The 22,958-nt window shown below is 38.9% G+C and overlaps 2 protein-coding genes across 10 annotated transcripts in view; one reads left to right on the forward strand and one right to left on the reverse strand.

The window, feature by feature from the left end:
• Positions 1-11,841, forward strand: part of zfyve26 (zinc finger, FYVE domain containing 26) — a 104,146-nt gene extending 92,305 nt beyond the window's left edge. For 3 of the 9 annotated variants that reach the window (XM_043697941.2, XM_087989996.1, XM_043697940.2), the window contains exons 41-43: positions 4,216-4,260; positions 5,693-5,743; positions 6,319-11,841. In XM_043697941.2, coding sequence (XP_043553876.2) covers positions 4,216-4,260; positions 5,693-5,743; positions 6,319-6,522 — 300 coding nt within the window. In that variant the 3' untranslated portion in view covers positions 6,523-11,841. Of the gene's footprint in view, positions 1-1,852; positions 4,192-4,215; positions 4,261-5,692; positions 5,744-6,318 lie in introns of those variants that run through there. The other 6 variants (XM_087989999.1, XM_087990000.1, XM_087989997.1 and 3 more) reach the window with 6 other exon arrangements.
• A 717-nt stretch (positions 11,842-12,558) lies between these two features.
• rdh12 (retinol dehydrogenase 12) overlaps positions 12,559-22,958 on the reverse strand; it is a 30,107-nt gene continuing 19,707 nt past the window's right edge. The window contains exons 3-7 of the mRNA XM_043697962.2: positions 22,686-22,841; positions 19,817-19,921; positions 17,688-17,897; positions 16,290-16,479; positions 12,559-14,510 (exon numbers count right to left, since the gene is read on the reverse strand). Coding sequence (XP_043553897.1) covers positions 14,408-14,510; positions 16,290-16,479; positions 17,688-17,897; positions 19,817-19,921; positions 22,686-22,841 — 764 coding nt within the window. The 3' untranslated portion in view covers positions 12,559-14,407. The remainder of the gene's footprint in view (positions 14,511-16,289; positions 16,480-17,687; positions 17,898-19,816; positions 19,922-22,685; positions 22,842-22,958) is intronic.

Below are 22,958 nucleotides of genomic sequence, written 5' to 3' on the forward strand. Positions count from 1 at the left end.
GTTCAGCAACACTCCCTAGGACCTTACCATTAAGTGTATAAGTCCTGCTGAGATTTGCTTTAAACTCCATCTGCCACTTCTCAGCCCATTGGCCCATCTGGTCAAGATCCTATTGTAATCGGAGGTAACCTTCTTCACTGTCCACTACACCACCAATTTTGGTGTCATCTGCAAGCTTACCAACTGTACCTCTTATGTTCGCATCCAAATAATTTATATAAATGATGAAAAGTAGTGGACCCAGCATTGATCCTTGTGGCACTCCATTGGTCCCAGGCCTCTAGTCTGAAAAACAACTCTGCACCACCACCCTCTGTCTTCTACCTTTGACCCAGTTCTGTATCCAAATGGCTAGTTCTCCCTTTATTCCATGAGATCTAACCTTGCTAATCAGTCTCCCGTGGGGAACCTTGTCGAATGCCTTACTGAAGTCCACATAGATCACATCTACCGCTCTGCCCTCATCAATCCTCTTTGTTACTTCAAAAAACTCAAGTTTGTGAGACATGATTTCCCACACACAAAACCATGTTGACTATCCCGAATCAGTACTTGCCTTTCCAAATACATGTACATCCTGTTCCTCAGGATTCCCTTCAACAACTTGCCCACTATTGAGGTCAGGCTCACTGGCTTGTCCTTATCACCCTTCTTAAACAGTGGCACCACGTTTGCCACCCTCCAGTCTTCTGGCACCTCACCTGTGACTATCGATGATACAAATATCTCAGCAAGAGGCCCAGCAATCACTTCTCTAGCTTCCTACAGAGTTCTCGGGTACACCTGATCAGGTCCTGGGGATTTATCCACCTTTAACAGTTTCAAGACATCCAGCACTTCCTCCTCTATAATCTGGACATTTTGCAAGATGTCGCCATCTATTTCCCTACAGTCTAAATCTTCCATATCCTTTTCCACAGTAAATACTGATACAAAATACTCATTTAGTTTCTCATTTAAATACTCATTTTCTGCGGCTCCACACAAAGGCCGCCTTGCTGATCTTTGAGGGGCCCTATTCTCTCCCTAGTTACCTTTTTGTCCTTAATGTATTTGTAAAAACCTTTTGGATTCTCCTTAATTCTATTTCATTTTCACTTCTCAAAGTACAAAAAACAGAAGTGTCAACTGCTTGGTGGTGATAGAAGTAGCCAATTTTAGAAAAAGATTTGTCCTAATCCATAACATAATCTAACCAGTTCCAACTCTCATTCTATTTGATAAAATTTTCTGTAACGTTAAAATATAATCAAATAATGAGCCATTCACATTTCAGTGAAAATGTTCCTTTTTTCAATATTCTAATTAACATATCTGCCAAGTGCTGCTCATTTCAAGTGGCAATAATTTATTTTAGGCAAGGGATTCTTGGAAATGAAAGCATCTGTTATCTATTTAAAGCTTAGGATTTCAAACTGGGATCCATGGAGCTTAAGAGAGTTTTTGAAAGGATCAGGTATCTTTATCTGAGATTGGACATACTACGGTCTACGAGCAGACTCTGTATTCCTTATTTTCCTTTTCACATTTCCTGGATTTATTAACTATTTGGTACATTTTTGCTGTTGTTATGATACTTGTAGAGACTAATAACTAGAAGTTCAATTAGCTGAATGTTTAACACGAGATATCATGTTTTAAGATCCAAATTGTAACAAGCAGACTAAAAAGGTGATTGATGGAGCATTTTTTGTCAGCATCTTTTAGTTTAAACTGCAGAACTCTACTGAAAAGAAAATCACCATCAGATATTATATATTGCACTGCCCTTAAGTAGACATTCAGTTCTCCCATAACCAGTCCAAAATTATTCTTAGCTCTCAGTAGTTCACTTCTGTGTTTTCATTTCTAGGCCTGATTACTTCTAACTCCAAATCTATCTTTCATGGTGAGACTACTCGTAGAGATTCTCTCTAATACAATGGAAGAAAATTAACTTGCTTTGTTTTAATACCTAATGATTTTGGTCTTTTCAGTCCAAACTCGAGCATCCACCTGCATTCTGACGTATGAATCATTGACACACTGCGATTAGCTGATCTCTTTTTCCCAGACCATGGCAGACTAACTGTCTCTGTATATTTAGTGAAGTCCTGTAATCAGATATCGCTTTCCATCTCAAAGCCAATCCCGTGACAACGTGAATCACATGGAGCTTGTATTTAGATAGAGATGCTGATTAGCTACCATTCAGACCCCAATTCTTTTTCGTCTTTGAATTAACTGGACAGTTTAAAGCACAATTGTAAAACACAAATGACATTCTCAGTGCTTTTCTGGGATTTTGGAGGTCCTAACCACCGTTAGCACATTGGCTGCTGACATTGTCTCCAAGTGTAAACCTCCCAGTAAAAAAAACCTAGGGCTCTTTTAATCTCTAACAATCACACCACTTAGTTTCAGGCAGACTTAGGGACAGGTCAAATACCTCCTTCATTTTACTTTCAAGACACATCTCCATCTAAATACAAGGTTCATGTGATTCACTAAATATCACAGAGATAGTTAGTGTGCCAGGGTCTGAGAAAGAGAAAACCTCAAATCTCAAAATATATAAATACATTTCATTATTGCAGTCATGTACACAGACTACTGAGGAATGTTTTCTCCAATAATAATGGTTTCTTTGGGAAACTAACACTTCTGGATTGTTGTTCTGTTCGCCGAGCACCCGAGCTACAAATCTTCTCACTTCTGGATGTTAGGACAGAGGTCTCCCAAGTGCGTTGGTATTTTTAAAGCACCTTGAGAAACGTTGACATTTCTAGACCGAACCATGCAGGGACAAGTGTGAACATTGCTGGAGTTACACCCTTTCACATAGATGCTTTTTGAAACTCACTTTTATTATGTTGCTGATGTCGACTGCTCTGTATCTTTTAAATTGCAAAATTTGCTACATTTGTTTTAGTCAAATTGCATTCATTGTAGAGTGACAAAGCAATGGGGCCCTCTAGTGGGCAAGAAGACCATTTAGCATTTAAGGTAAGATTCGCCACAAGATGTCAATATGCAGCTTCGATCATTCTATCTGAACACATTTTGAGGGTAAAATGTATAATTTTTAGCTTCAAGTTAGATTGCAAATTGGGTTCTTTCCGTACACACTCTCTTTGCTCTTTGTCATGTCTGAAAAACAAATGTAAAATAACTTATTTCCAATACTGCAAATCTGAGATTCTTGCCTTACTTTGCCATTTGTTTTTTTTCCCAATCTCCATGTTTTTAGAACTGAAGTTCATTATTTCTTAATGTAAACAAAAATATTTTTAAGTCTTGCTTGTGCTCCCCAATGGACTTGGGTTCTTAATTTCTCAGTTTGACAAAAATAAGTTATGAACATGTTAGTTAAATGCAGCAATTATTGTGTTGGAAATTTGGTTATATTGAAGTCCATGTGAAACAAATGAACTGGTATGAGTAAGGTCAGTTGTGGAATAGTTTATTCTTGTATAATCAACATAGAAACTGTGATAATACTATGGCTTTAAGAGGTGTCCTTTGTCCATTTTTTTCTGAAGAGAGGCAGAGACAGAGGTGCAGAGTGGCCTGTTCTAAGCCAATAAAGTAAATTTCTTTTGAGGCCTTTGCTGTTTTAAAAAAACACATTGTCAAGCTTCTAGGAAACCAGGATTTTAGTTTAACCTTCAGTAACTGCTAGAGTTTGGAAACTGCTATGTATCTCTCTCTCTCTCTCTCTTTCTCTCCTACAGAAAAATGCTTGGGTTCTCTCTCACTCCCTCGCTGTCTCTGAGTTTCCTCTGGACTGGAGAATTGTACTTGAGACAATGTATTTTATTGAATTTGCCTTTGCCAAGGCTGTGTTTGTAGGATCTTATTATATTGAACAGTTGCTGTCTGTTAAGTTTTTGAATAAAGTTGTTATTCCAATTCTTTCATTCTTTTTGTGTTTTAACTATAATGTGAGAATAAAGTGTATTTTGCTTCAAGTGTGATAGTTTGACTAATCGAATCGCATCCGGAACACTTATACTTGCGTTTAAAAAATAAGAAAAAGTTGGGGGTCTAGGCTATCTTCTTAATATATTTTGAGGGGGTTTGATCAGGTCCAAAACAAATATAAAATTAGGATTAAATGTATGTTTGTACTGGTTTAAAATTTTCATCAAACTTTTTGGAAGTTTGTCTTTTTTTCCTTTAAAGAATACTACTCTCTCATATGCAACTATTTTAATACCTTGAATTTTATTCCAGAAAACAATTAATAACCCATGCAGCATAACACGTATACAACTTAATGTAAGAAACTATTTATTTACAAACATTAGAGACTATGTTTAGTTTTCACTCCATCTGAATTGATTTCACATTGTTTCTGAAGACTTTTCCTTATATCTATGCTTCCAGAGTTCTATCTTGTATATGAAATACATATTTATTTATTGCTATGCTTCTGCAATTTGCACAGATTGACTAAATCCGGTTAAGACCCAGCTGTTCTGAATCATAACCTTGAAAATTCATTTTTCTGTCCCACTCTGCCACTGCACAGGGAAAGTTCCAGCCACTTTCTGAGGGAATGAATCTTTACTCTATTTCCTGAGCCCATACTGAGTGACACACTTGACTACAAATATACAAAATACAATGCTTCACAAATAGCTTCATTTCCCCTTATTTCTACCTTGAGAAGTTTTGGATGCTAATCTTGAGGTTATAACTGCTACATGTGTCATTGCAAGGCTCTCTCCAAATTCTCAGCTATGTCAGTTGCTTGTCAATGTGTATCTTTCTAAGTCAGAGTCATAGAGATGTACAGCATGGAAACAGACTCTTTAGTCCAACTCGTCCATGCTATCCAGGTATCCTAACCTAATCTAGTCCACGTGCCCACACTTGGCCCATATCCTTCTGAACCCTTCCTATTCATATACTCATCCAGATGCCTTTTAAATGCTCTAGTTGTACCAGCCTCCACCACTTCCACTGGCAGCTCATTCCATGCACGTACCACCCTCTGTGTGAAAAAGTTGCCCTTGAGGGCCCTTTTATATCTTTCCTCTCTCACCCTAAACTTATGCCCTCTGGTTCTGGACTCCCCCACCCCAGGGAAAAGACCTTGTCTATTTATCCTATCCATGCCCCTCATGATTTTATAAACCTCTGTAAGGTCACCCCTCAACTTCCGACGCTCCAGGAAAAACAGCCCCAACCTATTCAGCCTCTCCCTATACCTCAAATTCTCCAACCCTGGCAACATCCTTGTAAATCTTTTCTGAACCCTTTTTCACAATATCCTTCCAATAGGAAGGAGACCAGAATTGCATGCAATATTCCAAAAGTGGCCTAATCAATGTTCAGTACAGCTGCAACGTGACCTCCCAACTCCTATACTCAATGCTCTGACCAATAAAGGAAAGCGTACCTAATGCCGCCTTCACTATCCTATCTACCTGCAACTCTACTTTCAAGGAACTGTGGACCTCAGTCAGTTATTAAAGTACTTAGCTTTTGTCAGCCATGAACTAGTTGGCCTTTTGTTCAAGAAGGTTAATTACATGAGTCTCACACAACCAGTTATTGCTTTATTGAGTGAATTACTTCAAGTATGTTCTTGAAGAAATACCACAAATTGTGTGATATTAATAAAACCTACCATGAGAAACTTGAATAGGTGGAGTACTTGCAGTAATATTTCAATAGATTGATGAATCAATTCATATTTTTGCAGTCAAAAGACCTAGAGAAACTGATTCTTGAAATGAAGAAAGATGAAAATAAGGTAAGCAAGGATGAAATAAGTTGAAACTTTTAGGGTACATATTTCTGAACTCCTACTGAAAGATTTCAAAGTTCGAAAGTAAATTCTTGGTTCAGCAAATTTACCCGGTCATCACTTGAACTGTAAAGACTTAAGGCCAAGGTTTGGCCACAACAACAATAGTCATGATCACAAATTGAGGTTACGTTGAGAACTGTCTTTATGCAAAGCTCGTTCAGTTTGAATTGGAAAATATTTTTGAAATAAAGATCTCAGAGGTTTTCTGTACTTTTGGAAATGATTAATTAATTATGATGGAGTTATGTGTGGATTATACCTCTGAGAAAAATCTTTACTATTTGTAACATTGACAAATCACGTTCTTTGTAGTACGCCAGTCAAGTAAGTCCTGTGCAGCTTTCCAGAAATCTTAACCCTGCAAAATATGGAAGCAAGTCAGCAATCGAAATTGACAAACTTTACCTCGTAGAGCCACTTTTATGTTTGGAAAAGACTGTCTGGATAATTTCTAGAAAGTTTTAATCTGCACTTTCCAGAAGATATCTTGTAATGTCGTGTTTTGAATTTATCCACAGATTAAAGCCTTCCTGTTGTGTGGTAAATATCGCTCTGCCTATTTGGTTGCTGTGAAGCTTGAACACGTGCAGGCAGTGCAGTGTGTGCAGGAAGTGCTGGAGGCTGCTGAAAGAGCTGAGGATGAACTCATACCGAAAATTTGTAGGGACTGGCTGAAGTCACACCAACTTAAGACTGTACAACAAAAAACCCACCGCAAGTAAACTTGGAGAATCATGAGGGCAAAAAGAATTGTAATTGCTACCTCAAAAACATTTGCCATGAAATATTAGATTTAAGAACAAAAAAGGAAGAGAAGGAAATCTCAAAAATTCTGTAATGGATATTGTACTATCATTTTGCTATGTGACCTGAAGAAAGCTTTACTTTTTAAAATTCAAATAGAAAAAGCAATTGCTAAGCTCTTTTCTACCCCTCCCCATGTGCAGCATTCTGATTTTGGATGTATTTCAAGTTAACTGGTTGGGTAAGTCATAAGGCTTCTGTGAGACAAGAGTTGACTACACAGGTGATTGGAGTATGACACTGTAAATAACTGGCTTGATGTTGGCAGAGCTCTTTAAAAGAGTGGAGGTTACTAACACATTAACTTGGCCAAGTTAATTATAATTTCATGTTTTGTGGTTGTGGTCAATGTTGCATAGACTCAACTCTGTTTGGTTTGACTTACCCAGTTAGACTGATTTAACCAATTCATTTTCACAGAAAGCCTGATGCTGCTGTACATTTACCAATGTGATTTGATATATTTCATTGAAACCTGAGCTTCGAAGGGGAACAATACATGCCCCACTTCTTCTTTGCATTTGCTAAAGTCACTTTTTGGAGTGTGAGCACCATCTCCTTCAAGTTGTTGAGCAAAAGTTTATAAATGTCAGCATCACAGTCAGCGAAATGTTTCACTGATGAAGTTTCATGATATCCACTTGTCAGTCAGCAGCTTGTGAATTCCACTTGCACCTTTAGATAAGACACAAAGGTGTTCAAATAAAAGCAAGATTTTCCTCCCCTTTTGATGCTGTTTTCTTCTGCTTAATTTCTTAAGGTATCGACTTTTCACTGTGTACTGTTCCATGGTGCCTGCGAACCACTGGTATCTCATGCTGATACTCCATATCTAACCTGAGCTGTTGAATGTCAGCTGACTATGCCATTATGGTCCCAGCACAGCCTGATGTTGTCCTCCCAAACTCTCCCCACAGCAAATGATGGTCGAGTCACTAAGTAGTGGAAACCCTTGGCCTTTTCCTGACAATGCTTCAACCCAGTGATCTTGTGAAGTTACCTGAAGAACATCTGTCATCCCAGTCTACCAAGGCTAAATCAGCACAAATCTGAGTTTTTTGTTCACACAGAAAGTACCACTTTGCTACACAGTGTCAAATGGATTTTGAGGTTAAGTTGTTTTCATAGTCAAAGTTGGGTTTTTTTGTATATAATTTGCAGATAGAGAAAATTCAATGGTAATGAAGCTGTTAATTTGAAAATAGTTTGTCACTTTTGAGATTCAATTTGAAAGACCAGGACATCTTTCTGTTTTAAGTTAAAGTACCTACTTGTGTTAGATTCAAGTACAAAAACATAACATACATCAGATCAAAAGGTATATATTTTTAAGTAGTAAGTACAGTTTTTCTATTTCTAACTTCCCATTCGGTAGTACTTGGATAAATAATGGCATGGCATTATTTTGTGACATTCATCATGAAATATCATTCTGCAAATTTCATTTTGTCAAGCTGCACTTTTGCAGAATATCACCAACTCACAGCTGAACACTGTGATAGTGCAGGCAGATCCCAAAGACTTGCTAGATAAAGATGTGTCTTGTTTATCCCGACCTGGAGTTGGGTGTTAGGTAATTTGAGTATACTTAAAAAAAAAAATGTCACCTCGGCCTCTCTTAATTGTTCAGATTCAATCGTGACGGTTTGGTGCTGTACTTACAATACTGGATATGCTGACTTTACATATCAGTGGAGACATTTTGTAAACTTTTCACCAAATTTTCAGCGTCTTTGCTAAACTCTGAATATCTAATGACTTTTGATATTCTAAATTAATTACTGATTGAAAATGATAGTTTGCCTGCACAAATACTGTAACATAATGTTGCAGCCAACTTGAATTAATACAACACATCTATTGGAAATAATACCTTAACTAGTCAGAAAAAAACCCTGCTCTTCTGAATTGATAGAATGACTATGTAACATCGATATCCTTTCCATCTGATATTTTCTTTCATTTTGAGAGATGCCTTATTTTTATAATGTGTACAATTTAGACTTTTATATTTGGGAGTTTTAGTTTCTGAGAAATAATATTCAGTTTAATAAGCATCGCATCAGTCTTGTAAACATTGTAAAAAAAACTAAAACTTGTATTGATGATATGACTGACAATGTTGCATCATGCAGTTACTTATGTATTTTCATTCATTAATAGTACAATGTATGATATTGTTTGTAAATATTACAATTCACAAATGTGATTATGATCCAGAACTGTAAATATACATAATTTTTAATCATATATTGTAATATTGAGGATTCTGTTTAGATAAAGACAAAGTTTGTTGTATTTAGATTGGTACAGGGCTGCATTCACAATTAATATTCAAAATATTTACAGCTGAAATAAATCTTACAGAAGTAAATCTGGGACATGAAAGAAGTGGCGTAGTGCTGTGCAGTACCAAGAGCTTAAATAGTATTATAAATGTTTTTTCTCTTGGAAAATTGTAACTGTAATTGCTTTAAAGTCATTCTTTTGAAAAGGTGCATAAATGCTGCACATGATTTTTTTTAATTGCTGTAATGTGAAGGTTTTTATTCAATGGATTGCAAGGATGCCATTATTCCAATCAGTCAGGAAATGGAGGGTTGCCACATTAAGCAAAGCTTTCCTTCAAGCCTCTGATTAGAACAAAAAGTTGAGCAAAGTGTACAAAAGAGAAATCCCCAGGAAATACCACAGATTTTGAAATTAGAAATAAATAAGATTAATTGCATATAGTTCAGCATTCGGATTGCCTGTGTAGCCAGTAATTGTGTGTGTGTGTCTGTGTGTTTTTAGGGAGGACTGTGTCGGGATGCTGGATGCAGTAAGCCTCCTCATTAGCTCAAACCTTAGTCATGAAAAACAATTCAGACATTTAAATCGAGTTAGGATTTTGGCAAATTCTGATATTAAGTATACATTGAAGTAGAGTTGGATAGTTTTAGAAGTTTTGTTTTTAAAAGGTTATGCTACTTACGTGAAAGAAATAGTATCCAATTTTAAAATTGTAATGATTAAATTATTAAAAGGTATGACCACCATGTTCAGTTTCAGTCACAGAAGGCTTCCACAGAATCATAAAAGTGTTACAGCTGACATTGCTTTTTAATGAATTTACTGATAAAAGTATAAAATTGAAAGCAATGCTTCCTCATTTTATGAAAGGTGGACCTTTCAATGCATTGGAAGTCTATGTAGGACATCTCGTCCACATTCCGCACCTCCGCCCTCAGACCCCACCCCTCCAACCGTAACAAGGACAGAACACCCCTGGTGCTCACCTTGCACCCTACCAACCTTCACATAAACCAAATCATCTGCCGACATTTCCGCCACCTCCAAAAAGACCCCACCACCAGGGATATATTTCCCTCCCCACCACTTTCTGCCTTCCGCAAAGACCGTTCCCTCTGTGACTACCTGGTCAGGTCCACGCACCCCTACAACCCACGCTCCCATCCTGACACCTTCCCCTGCCACCGCAGGAATTGCAAAACCTGCACCCACACTTCCTCCCTCACCTCCATCCAAGGCCCTAAAGGAGCCTTCCACATCCATCAAAGTTTTACCTGCACATCCACCAATATCATTTATTGTATCCGTTGCTCCCGATGCGGTTTCCTGTACATTGGGGAGACTGAACGCCTCCTAGCAGAGCGCTTTAGGGAACATCTCCGGGACACCCGCACCAATCAACCACACCGCTCTGTGGCCCAACATTTCAACTCCCCCTCCCACTCTGCCGAGGACATGGAGGTCCTGAGCCTCCTTCACCGCCGCGCCCTCTCCACCAGACGTCTGGAGGAAGAACGCCTCATCTTCCGCTTCAGAACACTTCAACCCCAGGGCATCAATGTGGACTTCAACAGTTTCCTAATTTCCTCTTCCTCCACCTCATCCTAGTTCCAAACTTCCAGCTCAGCACTGTCCCCATGACTTGTCCTACCTGCCTATCTTCTTTTCCACCTATCCAATCCACCCTCTTCCCTGACCTATCACCTTCATCCCCTCCCCCACTACCCAATGCTACTTTCTCCCCACCCCCACCCTCCTCTAGCTTATCTCTCCACCCTTCAGGCTCTCTGCCTTTATTCCTGATGAAGGGCTTTTGCCCAAAATGTTGATTTTACTGCTCCTTGGATGCTGCCTGAACTGCTGTGCTCTTCCAGCACCACTAGTCCAGAATCTGGTTTCCAGCATCTGCAGATTTTACCTAGTTCAATCTGTTTATTTGGAAATTCTCGAGAAAGCAAAATGTGAAAATATTTGTTGGAGTTTCATCACAGCGACATTTTTGTTAAAAAATATTTATTTTGCATTTCCTCTCTGCTGGCTTCCCACTGCCAGCAAGATCTGTGGCACTGAGTTCATTGAAGCCATATGGAAACTGACCGGTTGACATGTCCCTCACCATTTAAACTGTTTGAGAATTAATATATGAATCCCTTTTTCTGCAAGCAACCTTAATTTCTTCAGGAGTGTGTGCATGCCAAAATGAGCAGGTATGTAATTAGGAGAGGTTCAGTTGGTTATGTAGGTTCTGAGTTATTGAAAATTTCACTAATGTATGCCCCTATAACTATTACTGTAAATGAAATTGTCTATTTCCTCCTTTGTCCATAAAAGGGTCTATTATTTAAATCTGGATAACAATCTCAGATCACTGGTGTCTTTCTAAGTTTTAAAAATTAAACGTAGATGCTGAAAAAGCTAAGTACTTTAATAGCTCTTGCCTGAGCAATCCAAAATTAATTAATTTCTAAATTAAATTTGTCGCTGACATGATACTGGTTTAAAAGATGAATTTTAGAGGTCTGGTAGACCTTATTTGGCTTTTAAATTGGAGCACAGCAGAGCTATGATGAATTATGATGTATTGTGAAGCTTTCACTGTCAAGCACTATGCAACAAAGTTTATTATTGGTTTAATATCATTATTCAACATCCACATGTTCTCTCTGTTTTACTAAAGTATTCGCTTCTATGGTTTCAGAATTGCACTGTAAAAAGCACTTTAAACTCTATAACTCTCCAACTCGGTTTTAGCCCTAAATACAAACTGGATGGCAATGTTTCTGTAACTGGACTATTGTAAGCTGATCTTTTCATTTTAAGAGAAGCTTCAGATAACCCTTTAATAATTATTGTGAATGTTTAAACTCACGAGCTAAAACAGCATACAGCTTGTATATTTTATCAATTTTTGCGAAACAATTAAACTTTGTCTACTAAAATTACAATTGTCTAAGTGACTACTTTTGGAATTTCAAATAATTTATGACTAATAAAACATAATGGAATCTATATTGTGATTTATATTGGAAATGTACTACGACAGACTGACATATATTTAATTGTGCTGTATCTAATGGCCTTCCAGAGCGGTGCTATGTAAGAAAGTGCTTACTACAATTATCAACATCTATTGTAATAATGCCCATAAAGTTCTAAAAAGTCATGCAAAGCTAAATTTTACAGTGAGCCACATTACATATGTTGGAGGTGGTTAAAATGAGTATTAATCTTTATTGATATCTGGAATATGTGTATTATCTTACAAGAGTAGGTTAAGCTTGTTCTAAGTGGACTTCAGAAGAGTGAGAAGGTGACTGGATTGAAGTGTGTAAGTCCCTGAATGGTTCTTGTAAAGTGGAAATGGACAGAATGTTTCCCTTTGGTCCAAAATAGTTGATGCTTATAAAATTAAGAATTTTTAGCACAGAGACAAAGTATTTCTTCTGAGGCTCATGTGACTTTGGAACTCTGTCTACCTCGACCTTAAAAATATATTCAATGATGCCACTGCCTCAGAGGCAAGAATATCACGAATTGTCATGAGTAGGTGGAAATGTGGAATTCAAAACAAACAGATCAGCTCTGGAGTGAGCTTGAGAAGCTTCTGTTGTGTATGTTCATATTAAATATTAGGGTATATTACCAAAATCTTGTGAAAGAGGTAGGTTTTACAAAAAGACTTTAATTTATATACCACATTTTGTGACACCTAGAATTCCAAAATGGTAATGTAGTCACTGTTACAGGAAACATTACAACCAATTTATGCACAAGCTCTCTTATACAATAATTATTTTTAAATGGATGTAAATTTGCTCACTGAGCGGGAAGGTTTGTTTTCAGACATTGTCACCATACTAGGTAGCATCATTAGTGTGCCTCCGGTGAAGCACTGGTGGTATGGCCTGGTTTTTATTTGTGTTTGGTTGGTAATGTCATTTCCTGTTCTTTTTCTCAGGGGGTGGTAAATAGGATCCAAGTCAATGTATTTGTTGATGGAGTTCTGGTTGGAATGCCATACTTCTAGGAATTCTCATGCCTGTCCCTGTTTGGCTTGTCCTAGGATGGATGTGTTGTCCCAGTCGAAATGGTGTCCTTGCTCATCTGTATGTAAGGATACTATTGAGAATGGATCATGTCCTTTTGTGGCTAGTTCATGTTCATGTATCCTGATGGCTCGTTTTCTGTCTGTTTATCCAATGTAGTGTTTGTTACAGTTATTGCAAGGTATTTTGTAAATGACATTAGTTTTGTTTGTTGTCTGTATAGTGTCTTCCAAGTTCATTAGCTGCTGTTTTAGTGTGTTGGTGGATTTGTGGGCTACCATGATGCCAAGGGGTCTGAGTAGTCTGGCAGTCATTTCCGAGATGCCTTTGATGTAGGGGAGAGTGGCTAGGGTTTCTGGATGCGTTTTATCTGCTTGTTGGGGTTTGTTCCTGAGAAATCGGCAGACTGTGTTCATTAGGGACCCATTCGTTTTGGATATACATTGTATTGGTGATTTTCCTCTCTTCTTCCTCATTCCTCTGTGCTGCAGTGTGTCTTGGCTCGTTGACATAATGTTCTAATGCAGCTTTGTTTTTTGGATGGTGGGATGATTGCTTCTGTATTTGGTCTGTATATGGTGTTTTCCTGTCGACACTGGTTTGAAGTTCCCTATTGATTGTTCGCTCTACTGTGACATCTAGGAATGGCAGTTTGTTGTTGATTTCCTCCTCCCATTTACCACCCCCCTGAGAAAAAGAACAGGAAATGACATCACCGATCCAAGGAAACCTAAACACAAAAATAAAACCGGGACATACCACCAATGCTTCACTGGAGATTCACTGACGATGTTACCAAGTATGGTAATGAAACGTCTGAAAACAAACCCTCCAGCCCAGCAAGCAAACATGTATCCAGAACCTCAAGCTGAGCTAATATTCTCAAAACTCACTACTATTTCTTTAATGTTGACTGACGATATTGACCAGGATACCAAGGATAACACCTGTTGCTTGAAAGGAGACAGCACCGTCAAGAGCTTTCTGTTTCTTGTCTTCTGCAGCACTTTGTTATTGCATAATTTTTTAAAAAATTCTCACTTTAAATGTTTACTGCTGGTTTACAATGAAGAACCCAAACTATCTTTCTAAAGCACAAAGCAATGCTGGTCATTAATGCATGGTCAGTACTATGCAGCAACATGTTAACAGTAATATTGTGCTGAAGCAGTCATTGTTGTAGTTTGATAGTTCACTATCATGTATTGGGATATTGACACAGGTGATTTGGAAACCAGAGCAAAATATTAGGTTCCCCTTAATAGCCAAAATCATATGGCAGGAGCAGGCAAGATTTGCGATTATAGGTTGATGTTTAGATTGGTGCAGTGACCAACTTCAGAAGCAACAATTTGTTAGTCAAAAAGTTGCACTTTCTGGAGTGTTTTTATAGGAACTATCAAAAGTAGTTAAAAGAAAGCAGTCAGTTGCTCTTGTTTCCTTCGAATTTCATTTTTTAATTAGTTCAATCCCATCGAATCTCCAAAAGTTTGCAGCTGACATCCCATAACTTCCTTGCTGTTTCTTCATTCCTAGCTTGAGGTGCCACAAATGCAGGTCTACAGTCACTGTGGAGAAAACCAAACACATACAGCAATCCTGAATCAAAATTGTGGTTGTGTTTCTGAGAAAAATCACAATGTTAAGTGAAGAATGGTTTCCTATAGGAATCAAAGTTAAAGCCAGAGTTAGGTTTGGTGGACCTTACTTGCCTGGAAAAAAACTGTAAAAGTTTACTGTACATGTGCAACACTGCATTCTTAATCTGAAATAACTTGCTTCACAAAATTGTAAAATAAATACAATGTTTTAAAAGACTACAATAAAAGGTTTTATGTAATCGGCATGAATAAAACATAGGACTTGGATTTTAAAATAGAAGCAAATGGATTTTAGTTCTGTGAACACGTTTGACTTAACATTGGGGAAACGAAACATAAACTGGGTGACCGCTTTGCAGGACGTTTACGTTCTGCCTACAAAAAACACCCTGAGCTTCCAGTTGCCTGACACTTTAACTAATTACCCTGTTCCCTTGCTGAGAAATCTGTCTCGGGCTTGATGCGCTGTTTCAATGAAGCTTGAAGAACAACACCTCATTTTCCGCTTGGGGTTCCTGCAGCACTCGAGACTCAATAGAGTTCAATAATTTTAGGGCCTGAACGCTCCCTCACACATCAGGCCTTATTATCATATGGTCTGCCATTACACACTACCTATAGTTAGTCACTAACATTCTCCTAACAGATATTCACTTTTTCAGCCAGATTGTTATCCACTCCTTTGTCCAACTGGCTTCCTTCTCTTTGGGTTCTATCCCCACTTCATCAACTCTCCACCTTCCTCCTCCTCCCCCCCACCACCCCCACCCCACACACACACCCCAAATATTCTCCATATAAACTGACATTTTCCTGGCTACCATTAGTTCTGAGGAAGTGTCACTGGACCCAAAATGTTAACTCTGATTTCTCTTCACAGATGCTGCCAGACCTGCAGAGTTTTTCTAGCAACTTACATTTTGTTTATGAAACTACAGTCAATTATCATAAAAACCCTCTGGCTCACTGTGGTCCTTTTTTCTATTCATTAATGGGATGTGGATTTTTAGACAAATGGAAACCTGCCATCATCATCACCTAGTCTAGCGTACACATGACTCCAGACCCAGTGAGTCATTGAGATGTACAGCACAGAAACAGATCCTTCAGTCCAACACGTCCATATCGACCAGATATTCCAACCTAATCTAGTCCCATTTGCCAGCGCTTGGCCCAAATCCCTCTAATCCCTTCCTATTCATACACTCATCCAGATGCTTTCTAAATGTTGTAATTGTACCAGCCTCCATCACTTCCTTTGGCAGCACATTCCATTCATGCAACAACCTCTATGTGGAAAAATTGCTCCTTGGGTCCCTTTTATATCTTTCCCCCTCACCCTAAACCTTATGCTCTCTAGTTCTCCCCAACTTAAGGGAAAAGACCTTGTCTATTTACCCTATCCATGCCCCTCATGATTTTACAAACCTCAATAAGGTCACCCCTTAGCCTTCAGGTGGACTCTAAACTGTCCTTTGAAATGTTTGGCAAGCCACTCAGTCAAGGGACAGGCAACAAATTCTGGCTTTGCCACTGTTTCCCATATTCCATGAAATAATTAAAACATTGCTACTTAAGCTTGTTGCAAAACTCTGAACCCATTTCCTCCTTCAGGGTTTCTGCAAGGTTGGCATCGCACACTTTATTCCATTTTTTTTTTCCAAAAAGTAGGCCTTGATCGAATTGGCTGTTTGCACTTTCATCCAAAGTTTCATAATTGAATTTACAAAAGCGATGTGCACAAACCTAAAATGTGTTCCAGAAATCTCTTGCAACTCTTCAGCTACAGCACAGTATATACTTGTCTGTGCCCCCTGTTTTGGTGTTTTGATAAGGAATGTCAGAACCTTCCATGCTAAGGACATGATGAACGAGTGCCTGGTGAGTTCGGATTTGACAGAGCCCGGATGCACAGAATTCACGGTGACCTTAGTGCCTGTGCAAGTAAAGAAAAAAGTGAAGTGTCACTAGTTTATACAGTACCACTTGAAAACCCACAATCCAGCTGTCTACTCACTGCCCTAACAAACTGAATCACTGGGAGCTCTTTCAACCATTTCACTTAAAAATGCAAGAGTCTGAGATTTTCCAGTAGTGAATCAATGATGTCTAACCTGATGCCTAACTAAATACTACCAATTTTATCCTCTCCACAGGTTTCTGACTGGGATTTGGATTTAATCACTCAGAAGCTGGCTGCATTGTGGTACCTCTCCAGATGATCTGTCTTCAACAGCTCAGAGACATATCAAATACCAGGAGAAATGTCCTGAGAATAGCCTAAATTGTGTTCTCAAAATGGAGTGAGTAAACTGACCACAAGGAAAGAAAAGAACTGTTAGTAATTAAGTATTTTTCCATATAAAACTTTCTTGCCAGTGGTGCAAAATAAGCCTTAGGGCTGATTGAAGGGGGTATATAACAATCCTGCCTTTTGTTTTGGAACCTGTGAGCAAAAACTTAAGAGATAAATGAGTTATCAAGTGACCAGGCATGAGATAAATCCTGGTGTTTCATTGGTTTAGAGGTCATTCAGGATACTGCCAGAGTTGAGTGAGGTAATGAACGTTACATTCATATTAGTCTGTAGAAGTGAGTTTCTTTGAAACTTGGTCTTAAATTTTTGGATCTGGTTCTTTCCGTAGCCTTTGGAATAGCAAGCATGGGTTGAGAGAAGGCAGAAAGGTGTCTCCATCAACTTGTAAAGTGCAAAAGAGCCAGATAGTCTTAATTTTGATTCGGCTTACTGTATTTAAAATAGTCCTTGAATGAATTTTGACCATTAGCTGATCAGTGGAGACCCTGACCTTACCTACATGTATATATTACTTGTTGGCACCAATGGTATTGTGATCAGGAGTTGGTCCAATAGCCATTTGTTTTCCTCTGTCTTGCACCAGGCAATGGAAACTCCTCTGCCCACCGTATAAGCTGAGACCATTGTTCAGGAGAATTACATGGAAGCCATTCTTTGGTCTCTGGATCCTCAGATACTTTCAGCATTTGTTAGATATGATAATACCTAACGAACCTGAAAAGGTTAGCATTTACTAGTTATGCTTTGAGCTGAAACTGATTGGCTCTGAACAAATGAGCTTAATGCAACCTTTCACCTGACTTGTGGAAATATAATCTGCATCTTACCTTTCAGGCGCTTGGCCAATTCCCGAGTGAACAGCACATTTGCCAGTTTACTTTGGCAGTAAGCCAAGCCCCCATCGTAACTTTTTTCACTCTGAAGGTCTTTAAAGTTGATTCGACCGAAAACATGAGCGAAGGATGATACGTTAACAATGCGAGCAGGGGCTGATTGTTTAATGAGGTCAAGAAGCAGGCAGGTCAGCAAGAAATGGCCTAAAGGCAAAGGAATGCAAAACATTCAACTTCTGAGATCTTTGTTCATTTCCTTTGGAAATTTTGTGTTGTGTTTAGAACTCTCAATGACCTTACTCTGTTGCAAAAATCATCTGATCACTGCAACATCAATGATTTAGATTTGGAAAAGCAGAATGCTACAAATTTGAAACAAAAATTGAAGGTGGTGCTGGAAATACTCAGCTTCTCAAGCAGCATCTGAGGAGAGAGGAAAACAGAGTGAATGTTGTAGATCGGTGACCTTTCATTGAGATCAGAACAAATCACCCTTACAAGTTAAAGTGTAGAAAAACTTGCAGTCAAAAAGTGTCTGATGTCCTCAGCATGTTCTAAAATGTTTTGAGACAATATACTGCTTCAGAAATGTAATTATGTATGTAAACACATACAGTAGTTCTTGTGCAACCCACCTTAGAGAAAAATTGCACTTTAAAAACAGTGCTTAAAGTGTTGGTAATGTAATCACATTTTAAATGTTTGCACTTTAGAAACAGTGTCCCAAATTCTTCTGTTGTGTCACAGCGAATTTGTGTTAACAAAATGTGTGTTATAGCTAGTTTGCTCACAGTGAAAGTTCATAGACCATTGTTTTGACTTTGGTGGTTTCTGACGGAATATTGGTCGATTCTCCTGTGACTGGGATCTGTTGCATAGAGTTTAACCACTGGAAGAAACAAAGTGCCTCTAACTGAAGCAACTTACTGCAGAGGCAGATTCTTCAGTTCTTCAGAAGAATCATATTGAACTTGAAATGTTAACTCTGTTTCTCTCTCCACAGATGCGACCACACCTGTTGAGTTTTTCCAGTATTATATGTTTGCTTCAGAAAGTGCTTCTGTTGGCCACCATTTAATAATGGTTTTTAAGATTAGCTGCAGTTCTTGTACATCTCAGGCACAAGGTCTTGGACAGAGAGGGAGGTGGCTATGGCAGGGCTCAATAACTGTGGTCTGAGGCTTGTTACACATGGGTCTTGGGCAGAATGCACCCTGCTTAGGGCAGGGGCCAGTTTGTGGGGACCCACAAGGAACACTGGGATCAGAGATTTCTGTCCCAGCCTCAACCTAAAGCAGATCTCTTATGTCTAATAGGAAAGTTCTTTTAGTGAGGAGTGATATATAAATTGTAAGGGGGAATCATAGAGGTCTAGAGCATGGAAACATTTGGTCCGTATCCATCCATACCTATCCCATCCATGTACCCGTCTAAATGTTTTTTTAAATGATGAAATTGCACTTGCTTCCACCACTACCTCTGGCAGCCCATTCCAGACACTCACCACCCTCTGTAGGAATAAAATAGCCTCTCTGGACTCTTTTGTATCTCTCCCCTCTCGCCTTAAACCTATTTTAGACTCCCCTGCCGTGGAGGGATAGTACCCCAAAAATCCACAAAGTATAACAAAAGACTGGCGGATGCCGGAAATCTGAAACAAAAACAGATTGCTGGAGAAACTCAACAAGTCTGCCAGCATCTGTGAAGAGAGAAACAGAGTTAACATTTGAAGTCCAGCAGCCCTTCATCCGAACAAGGTTCCATGCTGAGTTCCAAGACTAGACTCCCTCATGGTTGACCAACCTATTGCAGCCCACTGCACAGACTCTTATACACAGAAGTGATACATCAGTGAGGCTCAAACCCGGAAAGATGCAATTCTCTTCATGGAGGGGAGGAAACAGGCTGACTGAAAAAATCCAAATATCCCACTGAAAAGTGAGAGCTCACCTCGACACAGCACTTTTTATAGCGTCCGGGTCTGCCACATATTTATGGTAGTTAATTCGTGATCTTTGAAGAACAGTTACAGGTGTGATGTAGGCAAATGCACCAACTTTACTTTTGCGCTCCAAGGTTACAGAAAGATGGTTTTATAAATGCAGCCTTCATTTATAACTCACCCAGGTGATTTACACCAAACTGCATCTCAAACCCATCCGTTGTCTTTGTGTAGGGACACATCATCACTCCAGCGTTGTTGATCAAAATATTGATGAGCTTTTCCTCTGTCGGAAAACAGAATTGGGAATGAGAAAATACGTCACAACATGGAAAATGTGTCATCTGGATCTGTCCTTTTCTTTATGGCACGATGCCAAGTTATCAGTATTTCGGCCCAGGGGTTTACCTGTTTATTAATACAAAAGCAAAGAGCTGCAGATGCTGGAACTCTGAAATAAAACAGAAAATACTCAGCAGGTCACTGACCTGAAAGTTTAATTCTGTTTCTCTACATGTGCTCAGTATTTTTGGCATTTTCTTTGTTTTATTGTTCTTTTGTTACATAACACTCTCTCTCTCTCTCTCGTTCAGACCAGGCTATGCAACCCCTGTATTAGAAAAGGCAGAATGTCACAGAAATTGATAGATGAGAAAGGACATATCCGGTTTGCCTTATACCAACCAGGAGGCAATAGGTGAAACATGTCGTCAATTTCTATTAGTTAGTCTGCAACAGGCCCAGAAGCGACATGTGGCAAAGCCAGGAAGGGGTGCTGGTTGGCCTTAGGGAACAGAGTCCATTGTTACCTTCTACTGCCGAATCATAAAGTCTCTACAGTTTATAGAAGCAGGTCAATTGGCCCATTGAGTACACCCCGACACTCTGAAGAGCACCCTACCCTATCCCCATAATCCTGCATTTCCCAAGGCTAATCCACCTAGTCTGCACATCCCTTGCTGCCCGGTACGGAAGACATCGTCCCTGGCTAGTGTCGAACTACCAACCTTCTGGCTAACAGTTGAAGATGTTAAATGATAATGTCACAGAGACTGGCATTCTAGCGCTGTTGAAATGATTTCTAATATTGCATTTGGCTTCCTAACTGCTAGTTGTACCCGCATGTTAACCTGAAGAAAATCCTGAACTTGGACTAACCTATCCCTTTTGAGCTTCAGATTTCCGAAGCCTTTCCCCATTAAGAAAACTGTCTATGCCTCTATTCTTCTAATCCAGTACATAACCTTACACATTTTCTCACATTGTATTCTGCGTGCCAACTGAACCTTAAGGGAACCCTGAACCATGACTCATGTCATACATCCTGTTATAAATTACTTCTATATTGCACCCAAAATTTAAATTCTAACATCCAACTCTGTTCAATATCCATTTGAACAAATCGATATAAATGGCTTCCACTGTGGGAGTCTGTTCCAAGACTGGTCACTGGAACATTGAATTTACCCTCTGCGTACCCTCCTCTCAGGCTTTTCCTCCAGTCTTTATGCAGCAATGCAGCTAAGCTAAGGAATTCAGTGAACAAAGAGCTGATTGATTATTACACTACCAGTCTGGATTGCTAGTCGTTTGCTTTACCATTCTCTGGCTGTGTCAAACTGTACCATTGATTCATGGCTTGGTTTGAATCACTTCCAGGTTTTCAGGATTTATTATATTTGCTGTCAATATTTTTCATTCACTGTGGTGTATAGTGCACCCTGTCATCACAGGAACAACCCCCCTATAAAGACAAGAAAGGCTTGAGGAACTTGTTTTTGTTTGGCTTTTATTTGATGTCAGCACAATGAAATTTTAATCTAATTATGGTATCAGTATTAGCCTGCTGACGTGCACATTATCAATTGTGTCTTGCAGCTACAAGATTTTATTGCTCTCTGCCTTTCAGCATTATTAGCAAGGTCAGTATTTCCCACGTTAGCCCCATGCCCGACTCGGGATGTAAAATACTTTGTGTATCCCTGAGTGTAGGAGACTTGAGGGGTGACGTTATAGAGGTCTATAAAATCATGAGAGGCATTGCTAAGGTAGATAGCCAAGAGCTTTTCTCCATGGTAGGGGAGACTAAAACCAGAGGGCATAGGTTTAAGGTGACAGGGGAGACATACAAAAGGGTCAGGGGGGCAATTTTTTTCCACATAGTTTGTGGTGAGTGTCTGGAATGGGCTGCCAGAGCATTAGTGGAGGCGAGTACAATTTTGTCATTTGAGAAACATTTGGACAGGTGCATGGATGGGACAGATATGGAGGGATATGAATCAGGTAAATGGGGTTAAATTAATTGTGAAAACTGGACGGCATGGAAAGGTTGGGCTGAAGGGCCTGTTTCCATGTTGTAAACCTCTATGACTCTTAAAAAACAGTAAACAGTTAACCAAGAAGTGTCAGCTTTGCCAGTAATAGATTGCAGTGAATGTTTAAAACAGAATAGAAAAAGTGCTGCAGAAAAATGACCTTTTTTGGAAAGGCATGAGTAATGTTGGAGGATATTATGCAAGATATTGGTTTACCCATTATCCTGTTTCATCTTTGTGTAGAATTTAAACTGAAAAGTGTATTGGTATTTTATTAGTAAACACTCCTGTTAATGTTTAAACAGTTAATCAGTATAATTTTAATAGGTTAAACAGAATTTTTTAAAACAATATTTACATCCCTACTCTTGATTATCTGATTATAGGATTAAAACTGCAATAATTTGAATGAGGGTTATATCCCCTTTATATTTATCTCATTTACCTTTCCCTTTTCTACAAATCTTTATGCTCTATTTTTGATTTCTTCTTTTGTTCAGTCAATGTTGTTGGTCCTCCTGTTAAATATGGAGGTAAAGTGACCATACAGTATTTCTGCCATTTTGCTGCCTTTAACTTGCACCTTATCTATTGTGCACCTTTGTAGCCTTTCCTGATTTCTCTTTGATACAGTCTGCAAGATACTTCACAGTTCTTTGATCATTTAAGTAATCTAAGTCAAATAAATAAATCTGCAGCAAATGGGACAAAAATATCATTTGTTTTTTTAATTACCTTTCATGACATTTTTAGCAAATTGGTGTATAGACTTAGTGTTGGCAAGATCCAACTCCCGAACAATGACTTGTTTATTCCCAGTGTCTTCCCGAATCTCATGGGCTGCAGCTTCTGCCTTGGTCAGATCTCTGCAGGCTATGATTACCCGAGCACCTGTGAAGAACCAAATGGACAGGATTTCCTGCTTTAATTATGATTTTTGATTAAAACATACGGGTGGTACGTTGGCTCAGTGCCTCACAGCGCCAGAGACCTAGATTTGATTCCACC

This window comes from Chiloscyllium plagiosum, unplaced genomic scaffold (genome assembly GCF_037043375.1).
Source record: "Chiloscyllium plagiosum isolate Xiang-an unplaced genomic scaffold, Cpla_swu_hap1 HiC_scaffold_8, whole genome shotgun sequence".
Classification (NCBI taxonomy): domain Eukaryota; kingdom Metazoa; phylum Chordata; class Chondrichthyes; order Orectolobiformes; family Hemiscylliidae; genus Chiloscyllium; species Chiloscyllium plagiosum.